The 9,809-nt window shown below is 34.9% G+C and overlaps 1 protein-coding gene across 1 annotated transcript; it reads left to right on the forward strand.

Annotated features, from left to right (window-relative positions):
• Positions 1 to 3,359: 3,359 nt before the first annotated feature.
• LOC113332995 (alkaline/neutral invertase A, mitochondrial-like) lies at positions 3,360 to 6,701 on the forward strand. Its single transcript, XM_026579479.1, has 6 exons — positions 3,360 to 4,130; positions 4,250 to 4,415; positions 4,724 to 4,935; positions 5,391 to 5,884; positions 5,992 to 6,040; positions 6,143 to 6,701. The coding sequence occupies exons 1-6, from the start codon at positions 3,360 to 3,362 to the stop codon at positions 6,467 to 6,469; spliced, it is 2,019 nt and encodes a 672-aa protein (XP_026435264.1). The 3' UTR covers positions 6,470 to 6,701.
• Positions 6,702 to 9,809: the final 3,108 nt, after the last annotated feature.

The raw sequence follows: 9,809 nt of genomic DNA on the forward strand, positions 1-9,809 counted from the left end.
CATCTCTCACACTAAGCAGTTTTCTCCCCTCCCACAGAAGCACTACTTCATAAAGCCCTAGGCAATAAACTAACAATAATCGAAGTTCAACGAAACTTAATTAACAAATCATCAACTGGCCTCTTCTTCTTATTCTTCCAATGGGATTAGTGTTGGTGATGTGGATAAAGAGATTCAAAGGAAGAATCTAGTGAATACGTTAGATAGGAAATTGGTTATGCACCTAGTTTTAAGATCTATAATGGTATAATGGTGTTGCTAGATTGTATGGTTATGGTCATCCTGGTTGTGCCGTTAAATCTAATATCCTGATTGTGATTTTAATTTCGTATTAATTGATACGATAATTCGTATTTTGAGATTGCAGTGGAAAAAAGTCATGGAAGTTAAATCTGGTTTGATGTTTTTTGAATAGGATTAGTAGGAATCAGTGTGAAATGCTTCCTTTCAGTGAAGGTTGATTACTAAACCATAAAATCTATTTCAATTTTTGTGATTTTACCGAGATAATGATTAAACTTGGATGCAATTCGGGGATGAAGTGTGTTTAGAAAGATGAGATTTCAATTTGATGGCAGTACGATGTTCTCTGATTGCAATGGCAATTTAGCGTCGTAACACCGAATGAATTTAACTTTGACATAACAGTTTGACCAGGACTAACGGGTCAACGACCCAAACACTAAATTAGACAAACTTAGGACCCAAACACTAACCTATACCAAAATCTACGACCCAAATGCAAATTAACTCTTACAGCAGCGGAATTTGAAGTAGAAGCCATGTTTTTGCGTCTTCTGTAAACAATCGTGGATGACATGAACCAGATTTAGAGTTCTTGGAAAATCTTGAATAATTTTTTGATGAATGTTTGACCTAGAAAAGATTGTTGTAATCAATCTGACAAGTTTGAATCAAAAAGGTATTGAGATTCAAATGTTGCTGCAAAGATTATTAAAAAAAAAAATGAGCAGGAAATTTTACCCTCAGGATCGACTGATACCATGAGAAAGTGATAAAATTGTTATTCAATAATTGGATAGTTCTTACAGAGTTAATGTTGTCTATTTAAGACAAACATAATATGTGTACATAATTAATACATGCACACAAGTGCTTCACACAGACACAAGTCAAGTCAACTAATGTTGACTTGACACACACATTTACACTGTCTAACATAGTGCAAGCAATAAGTTGTTGCCAACGCCAACGTTTCAACTTGAAACAAGAATGAGGATGGCCAATTGTTGCATGCATTTATGGCACTTCATAAGTGTTTTGCCTGAAGCCATGGGGTCACAACTCATAACTGTATCAAATTAGATTAGTCTGTTCGATTATAAAAAAGTTAAGCGTAATGCGAGTCACCATTCCTATTAACTCTGAATAGTCGGCATCTGACACCAATAGAAAATGACTGCAAATGTTCTTTTGTTATGTGGCCTTGGACTAAGACGTTAGGAACAGGACGACAATACTGTCATTAGAAAAAGTGCAAAAATGTGGTGATGAAGCACAAAATCTAAACTAAAAAACAAGTGGCTAATCATGGGTGGATGTAAAAAAGCATCCATTTAAATAGTTTGGTGGATCAACAAAAGCCACGCCATGTCATTGACTCTTGCCAAATATCTAATTCTTATCCATTTTTCTATCTACAAACACAATAGTTCGTCTTCCTCCTCACATGTGATCCCACTTGCTACATTCATCGAGTTCTTAGGTTTAATCATGTTATAGATTTATTAAATACCAACTCATGTGAAGGTTAGGTTTATGGTCCTGAAGTGTTGAGACAGGCCATATAGATTCTCATTAACAAAAGATAGACATTTCCTGAATTCCTTCCTGCCTACCCATCTCAAAAAAAGACATTTCCTCTTTAATTCTAAATCAGTACTGAAACGTTGGTGGATAAGATATTTTGAGATTCTGAATACTTTACCTTTGTATTTTCATTTGGAAAATAAAAAAGGAAATAGATAAGAGGACAATTCAAAATGGATCCCTCCACGACTAAAGAAGTTTTCTTTCAAATACTCTACTTTGGGGAAATATGAATCGTCTACCTTCGGAATTTCGAGGAACAACGGCCCAAAAGGTAAAAACAATCCAAATGCAGGAAATTGACCGTTAGTTTCTCAGATTTGTGAGTCCGTCTATTCTCTATGGAAACACGCTATTCTGTTGTCGTTCATTTCTTGATGGAATGAGGAACTGTTGTCGTCTTGCAGTGAACATTATGGCTGGCTTGAGATAACCTCTGCAGAAGCCTCGTATCGTTATGACATTATCCATCCATCCTCAATTCAACAACCGAATCACTTTACCATCTTGAATTCAAGACACAAGGTGTTATACACAGTACAGCACATATCTTGGAAAATATTTTGTATTTTGTACTGTAGTACCCCTATATTTTGGAGGTGTCCTTGATTTTTGTCAGGACTAGGAAGGAAAGTAAAGATATCCTATCCTCGATTTTCGCAGTACCAACGTCTTTAACTGACCACCGACCGACTTTCTTGACTTTGTTACTTGTTAGATCATGCACCTCTTGATACTTAAAACGTGTAGACTATTGAGGGGTAGCTATTTTTAGTTACTGTAATACCCTTCTGTTACCCCTCGTGCATTCCGTTACATGGTTTCGAAGTGCCTTCAACTGTGAAGCCAATAATAGTCTCGCCGGTGAGATGCGTTTTGAAATTTCCCAAACTGCAATCCCAAACAAGATATTACCAATCATAGTGAGCCTGGATGAAGCGAATAGCCTTCCCCATTCACCAGTAAGCCTGCCCTTTGAAAATTTACAATTGTAAAACATGACCAATCCTGGTGAGCTTGCTTGAAATCATTTTCTAAAACAAATGGACACGAATGTGACATCGAATTTAAAAAAATCAAACACCTCTACGGCTCTCTACCCCATAAGTCCACATCAAATCCTAACTTGTCCTGCACCACCACCATGACATCCACCAAAAGGTTAATTTTGTAATTGTAGGATGCTGTATATTATCCGCACTCCATTTCCTTACCCAACAACGGCCTTTTCACCCCTTTATAAAGACATCGATCCACCTCTAAAAACCCCTTCCCAACTATTCAGCGATTAATTTCCATTTCCAACATCTTATTATCAGACACCGTCTTAACAGGCAGGTTTCTTCTTTCCCACTCTGAGAAAGTATTTGTTCCTTCTTCTCCAATTATAGAAACGTTGCATATTTTAACTGATTATTTCTCTTTTTTATTTATAGAAACAATCTTTCCACTTTTATAAATCTGTTTTCAGTTTTTAATCAAAACAGATTTTTTTTGTTTTTTTGATTCAGAATTTCATTGAATTGATCATGAATCCAATGGGAATTTCAACCATGAAACCATGCTGTAAAATCCTAATCAGTTGTTGTTCAAAAACATCATCCTTCTTTGGATTCTCAATACCCAAATCTCAGAATCCATCTTCAGTTTTGAGATCTTATCGAAAATTACATAGTTGTTCTGATCATAATCATCATCAACAAATTGTTGGTATCAAGCGTTTAATTTTTCAAAAACCAATCTCCAATTCAAGTTGGGGAGGACAATCTAGGGTTTTTTCAAATTGTTGCAATGTTAATAAGTTTAGGGGGTTTTCTGTAATTACTAATGTTGCTTCTGATATTAGACACAATTCAACTTCTACTTCTTCTTCAGTTGAAGGGCATGTTAATGAGAAAGGTTTTGAGAGAATTTACATTCATGGTGGGATCATTCTGAACAAGCCATTAGTAGAAGATGTAGAAGTAAAGGATAAACAGGTCATTATAGAAGAAGCAGAAGAAAAGCAGAACCCTAGTTTAGATAATAGTAGTGTACAAAATACAGAGAATATAAAGAATTTTAGGAAAAGAGACTTGTCGGAAATTGAAAAGGAAGCATGGGGTTTATTAAGGGAATCAGTAGTAGAATATTGTAATAGTCCAGTTGGTACTGTTGCAGCTAATAATCCTAATGATAAAGTACCATTGAATTATGATCAAGTCTTTATACGCGATTTCGTTCCATCTGCGCTTGCCTTTTTACTTAAAGGAGATGGAGAAATTGTTAGGAATTTCCTTCTTCACACTTTGCAATTGCAGGTAATTTTAATCCTAATGTTTTTACTATTCCTCTCTTGCATGTTATGGTTCTTAATTTAAATGATTGGTGAAGCTCTGAAATGTAGTAACTTTGATTGTTTTTGTAATGTGTTGTTCAGAGTTGGGAAAAAACAGTGGATTGCTATAGCCCTGGGCAAGGGTTGATGCCAGCAAGCTTTAAAGTTAGAACGGTACCACTTGATGGAAATGCTGGAACAACTGAGGAGGTTTTGGATCCAGATTTTGGTGAATCTGCTATTGGTCGTGTTGCGCCCGTTGATTCTGGTTAGTAAAGTAACATACCTACACACACATGTATCTGTTATAACTCACACTTCCATCTTGTTTAGTTATCATCACATATAACATGTTATGTAACTAACTATAAGGAATGATTATATTACCCAAGTCCGAATTTAGTTTGTTTTGACTGTCTAAGTATTGGATATTTGTTGAAATGGATAAACTATAATAAGGAATGATTATATTGTCCAAGTCTAATCATAGTTGGTTTTGAGTGTGTAAGTATTAGATATTTGTTGAAATGGGTAAAATGCTAAATGCTGTTATTCACTTTTTGATTCCCATAACAGGGTTATGGTGGATTATTTTGCTGCGAGCATATGGAAAGATCACTGGTGATTACTCGTTGCAAGAAAGAGTGGATATCCAGACGGGCATAAAACTGATTTTGAATTTATGTCTAACCGATGGTTTTGATATGTTCCCTACTCTGCTAGTCACTGATGGCTCCTGCATGATAGATCGAAGAATGGGTATCCACGGCCATCCCCTTGAGATCCAAGTAAGTTTACTAGTTTAGTTTATCTTGCTTATTTCTTCTTATCCTGGTGTTTTTTCATTCTGCTTTTGTTGGAAGAAGCTGGAGGAATGGTTTTTCCTTCTATACTTTTTTACTTGCACATCTTTTGTCTGTTTAGCTGTTTTTGACAATGCAATGTTACCTGAGACTGAGAGTAGGAATTATGAAAACATGAGAGTAGTAATTCTGTTCTATTGTAGTTTTATAACTGGTTAGTCAGGGTTTCACCACTAAGCATTATATGTTTTCAATCCATGAGAAAACCATATATTTTGGAAAGGATATGATAAAGAGTTTACATTATAATATCTCTAATCCAAGGCTGGGTAACATTTTTGGCTATAATCATACCTAGTCAGACCTGATTTAGCTCTGTTTTTCCCAGCTCAAATCTTCATTGTACTTGTCATTTAAATTCACAATGTTTCATTTCACAGGCCTTATTTTACTCAGCTCTAAGAAGCTCTCGAGAGATGTTGACAGTTGATGAGGGATCCAAGAATCTTGTTCGGGCAGTCAATAACAGACTAAGTGCATTGTCTTTTCATATCAGAGAGTATTATTGGGTGGATATGAAGAAGATCAATGAGATATACCGCTACAAGACTGAAGAATACTCTACAGACGCCATCAACAAGTTCAACATATATCCTGACCAAATTCCATGCTGGCTGGTGGATTGGATCCCTGATAGAGGTGGTTATCTTATTGGTAATCTTCAGCCTGCTCATATGGATTTCAGGTTCTTCACACTGGGTAACCTTTGGTCTATTATATCATCTTTGGGTACTCCAAGACAGAACCAAGGTATTCTAAACCTGATGGAGGACAAGTGGGAAGACCTTATCGGTCATATGCCTATTAAGATATGCTACCCTGCTTTGGAGTATGATGAATGGCGAATAATCACTGGTAGTGACCCAAAGAATACGTAAGTATTTTCTTCATTGTATCTGTAGTTTCAGTTAAGTTTTTTCCAGTTCTTTTCTCTGGAAAGAGTGGGAAACAACCTAATTTCTCTGATATTGATTGTTGTAGACCTTGGTCATACCATAATGGAGGATCTTGGCCAACACTCATGTGGCAGGTATGATGGATCTTGTTGTCAAAATTCAAGTCTGAGGTGCTTTTAGCATATGTTATATGATTTTGCATCTTAGGTTTTAACACTATGCTCTCTGTCTTTCAGTTCACATTGGCATGCATCAAAATGGGGAGGCCAGGTTTAGCAGAGAAGGCAGTAGCTCTAGCTGAAAAGAGAATCTCAGAGGACAAATGGCCAGAATACTATGACACTCGAACCGGAAAATTCATTGGTAAGCAGTCGCGATTATACCAGACATGGACAATTGCTGGCTACTTAACCTCGAAGATGCTGTTGGAGAACCCAGAAATGGCTTCGTTATTGACTTGGAATGAGGATTTAGAGCTCCTTGAAACATGCATCTGCGCATTGACCAACACATCTAGGAAGAAGTGTTCTCGTCGAGCTGCTAAGTCGCAAATCTTAGTCTAAGTATGATTCACCTTTATTTTCCACTGTATATATCTCTGAAATGTCCGAAATAACAAAATCACAGGAAAAGCAGAAAATTGTACACTGATAGATTACTGGTGCCCCAATTTTTACAGGGCATCGTAGTTTGTTTCTTCTGTTAGATATTTTGCTTTTGGTGTTCTATTCAAAATTTAGTGAATATAGTTTGTACGCTAGAAATCAATCAATTGGATTATACTTTCTTGGGGAATTTATATAGGAACTAGGTATCACCGGGCCCTTACGGCCCCGGCTCAACCTCTCATTACGATCTTATGTGTACATTAAAACAGTCTACAACTTAGTTAATGTATCAAAATTATTTTAAAAAACTAAAGCGTACTCAATTTAATTATTTAGACTCTTATAATTTTCACATGTATGTCATGAAATACATGCCAACATTAAAAAAATAAAATAATATAATACCATCTCATTAACACATAAATAAAATATATACACTAAAGAAATAAAATGTAACTCAAAAAAAAAAAATTGATTAAAGATCATTACAATTGGATTGCAGATGTAATATTTAACCCTTACAATAGAGTAAATCAATAATCTCAAATACAAAAATATTTAAAAGTATACATATTATATATTCATAATTATTACAGTATGCATTGGTACATACATTAAGAAAGCGATAATATATGTTGATTAAAAAACGACATAGAAACAATCATAAAGTTTAAAGTAAAACATAGCATGAAATAACCTTTTGATTCTATTTGACTTCTTCTGCTAGTTTAATCCGAAAGCAAGTTTATGTCGTTAGATTGTGCTCGGGTTCCCACATTTTTTCTTTTGTTTTCTACACTATAAAACCTTCTTTGAAAATTTTAATTCTTTCTCGATCGCAAATTCTATCTATGTTAACACTGTATTTTTGATGTAGATGTTCCTTGAACGTTACATCATATGTCTTGTTATTTTATCTTTTACTTGTCGTTGTAATAATATTTCCCGAATTCTCCTATCCGTGATCTGGGAAAAGAGTCTTGCTACCATGCTCTCTATGTATTTGTCCAATTACTTGTTTTCCCAGCAATGAAATTAAATCACTTTTCCGTCCATTTCTTTAGCATTTTCTTTTTCAAAATAATATCTAGAAAGGAAAAATTGTCTTTTTTTTTAATGCTGCAAAGATGTCTTTCTAGTTCTTTTGCATCCGTCCCTTCATTAGACTCTGAATCTTCTTTGAAAGTTTTACTGTCAGGTGAAAATAGATGGGTTGTCGAATTTTTTCCTGCATTGTTGATTTCTTCATGTCATCCACTTCTAAAAATTAGCTAAACGTGAAGTCATTCCGGTCATTTTCTAGACTTTATATTGTCTAAACTTTGTCAGCTCATGTTTTTGTCTTCTTTTTTCGTCGTACATATATATGATTATTGCAATGGTCCTTGATCAGATCTTTTCTAGATTCCTAAAACTCAATCGGATGATACTGCGGAAACATGGACTCATACCAATACCGTTCTCCATTTATATACTGTGCCAACTCTTATTGATCATCGAAATCCATCGTTTTATGCATGGTTAATTTTATGCCTTACAACCCCGGCTCAACCCTGGTTAGTTTTATGCGTCATGTAATTTTCGGTACCCGATATATGTTTTCTAACTTGGTAAGTTTCGTGAAAATGTTTTAAAACATCATTAATATGCTTTTGTCAAGTATGTCCATTGATATAATCTGGTTTATTTTATCTAACTATCGCCATTAGTGATTTCCTAAAGAAAAGTCGTTGGTGCCTTTAATGTGAACATCACTTGTGAAAGATGACATTCAAAGTATACTATGGCTTAGGAAGACGGCTCCATCAAAAATATTTTGGTCACAATATTTTTCGACTCTACTAAGAATTTTGTAAAAGATATATTTTCGGGCTCAAGCATATCCAAGGCACATATTTACATTAAGGATCAGCACAATAATGTCTTTCCAAAGCAATGATATTTAGATATGCTCCAACGATTTCTCCCAGATATCTTACAGGGACAGAAGGAAATGTTTTCCTAAAATCTCTGCCCATAATAACTTTGTCCAACATAATTAGCTTTATCTGTCTCAGGATTTTAGCATGTGGATCCTTTTATCAATTCCATGAACACTAGTTTCAACTATTGTTTTTGGGAGTTTTGAACGTCGAATGCGCGGTACGACCTCCCACGAAAAAAGCAAAGCAATTTAAGAAGTAGCAGGGAGAAATATGTATTCAACTCCGCGAAAACTTGCGACTAATGTGTTATATACCAAAGTTATTCCACTTCCTGCAACACTGCCAAATCGAATCGGGGAGAAAAAAAATTCTCATTCAATATCTACCTGCACGAAACCAATTACTTTCTTGTACGTCGATAAATGAGCAAAGTTCAATATCTTAATATCTTCATTGACTTCGGAATCTCCTACCTCAAGTTTGCATCAACTAAGGACATCACTCCAATTTTAAATTAGTTTTGGCATATCTTAGAAATCGTCAAGAGATTTTCCAAGATTCATGCAATTGTTCGTCAAGGAGATAAAATCCCTAATCAAGCCCTTTTTCATTAGGATGTTGTACCTCACACGTGGTTTATATTGTACAATTCACCTTAATTATGGCTGACAAAGTACATTCTTGCAGTCGCAAAGCTGTAAAGATACTTGATCAGTATACCCTAAGTAAGATTTCAACTGTTGTTTGGGGAACAATACACTACTTTTTCTCTTCCCTGGATGCAACAGTTGTTTACTTTTCTCTTCCTTATCTAAACAGAAAATAAGCCAAACAAAGAAGAAAAAAGGAAGTAAAGATAATCGGAAGTGGGAACAATGCACACCTCCAATTCCTTCAGTTCAATCAATATCTGGTTGCATGACAAAGCAATCAGAAGATAATTGTCCAGCTTTTCTTATTTGATCTTTAAAAAGACAGCTTAGGCGGTATCTTCCGACATTGCTTTATCTACCAATCATACATGAAGGAGACATTTAGCATAGCAATAACATAAGAAATATTTGTTACCTGTAAAAACATATGGATAATACTACAAATGAAATCCATGAATAAACCATTTATTATTAGTACCTAATTAACATAAGCGCGGTATCTTCCGACATTGATTTATCTACCAATCATACATGAAGGAGATATTTAGCATAGCAATAACATAAGAAATATTTGTTACCTGTAAAAGCATATGGATAATACTACAAATGAAATCCATGAATAAACCATTTATTATTAGTACCTAATTAACATAAGTTCCATCTGCCCAGAACTGAGAAATGCTTGTGGTTTTTTTTTTTTTTTTTTTTTTTTTTAAA

The sequence above is a fragment of the Papaver somniferum genome, unplaced genomic scaffold (genome assembly GCF_003573695.1).
Source record: "Papaver somniferum cultivar HN1 unplaced genomic scaffold, ASM357369v1 unplaced-scaffold_132, whole genome shotgun sequence".
NCBI lineage: Eukaryota > Viridiplantae > Streptophyta > Magnoliopsida > Ranunculales > Papaveraceae > Papaver > Papaver somniferum.

Bases quoted from the DNA above. Each gene is read 5' to 3' on its own strand.
- LOC113332995 (XM_026579479.1), top strand. From the start codon at position 3,360: ATGAATCCAATGGGAATTTCAACCATGAAACCATGCTGTAAAATCCTA. The intron at 5,885-5,991 runs GTAAGTATTTTC...TGATTGTTGTAG, and splicing joins GGTAGTGACCCAAAGAATAC to ACCTTGGTCATACCATAATG. The intron at 6,041-6,142 runs GTATGATGGATC...TCTGTCTTTCAG, and splicing joins GGCCAACACTCATGTGGCAG to TTCACATTGGCATGCATCAA.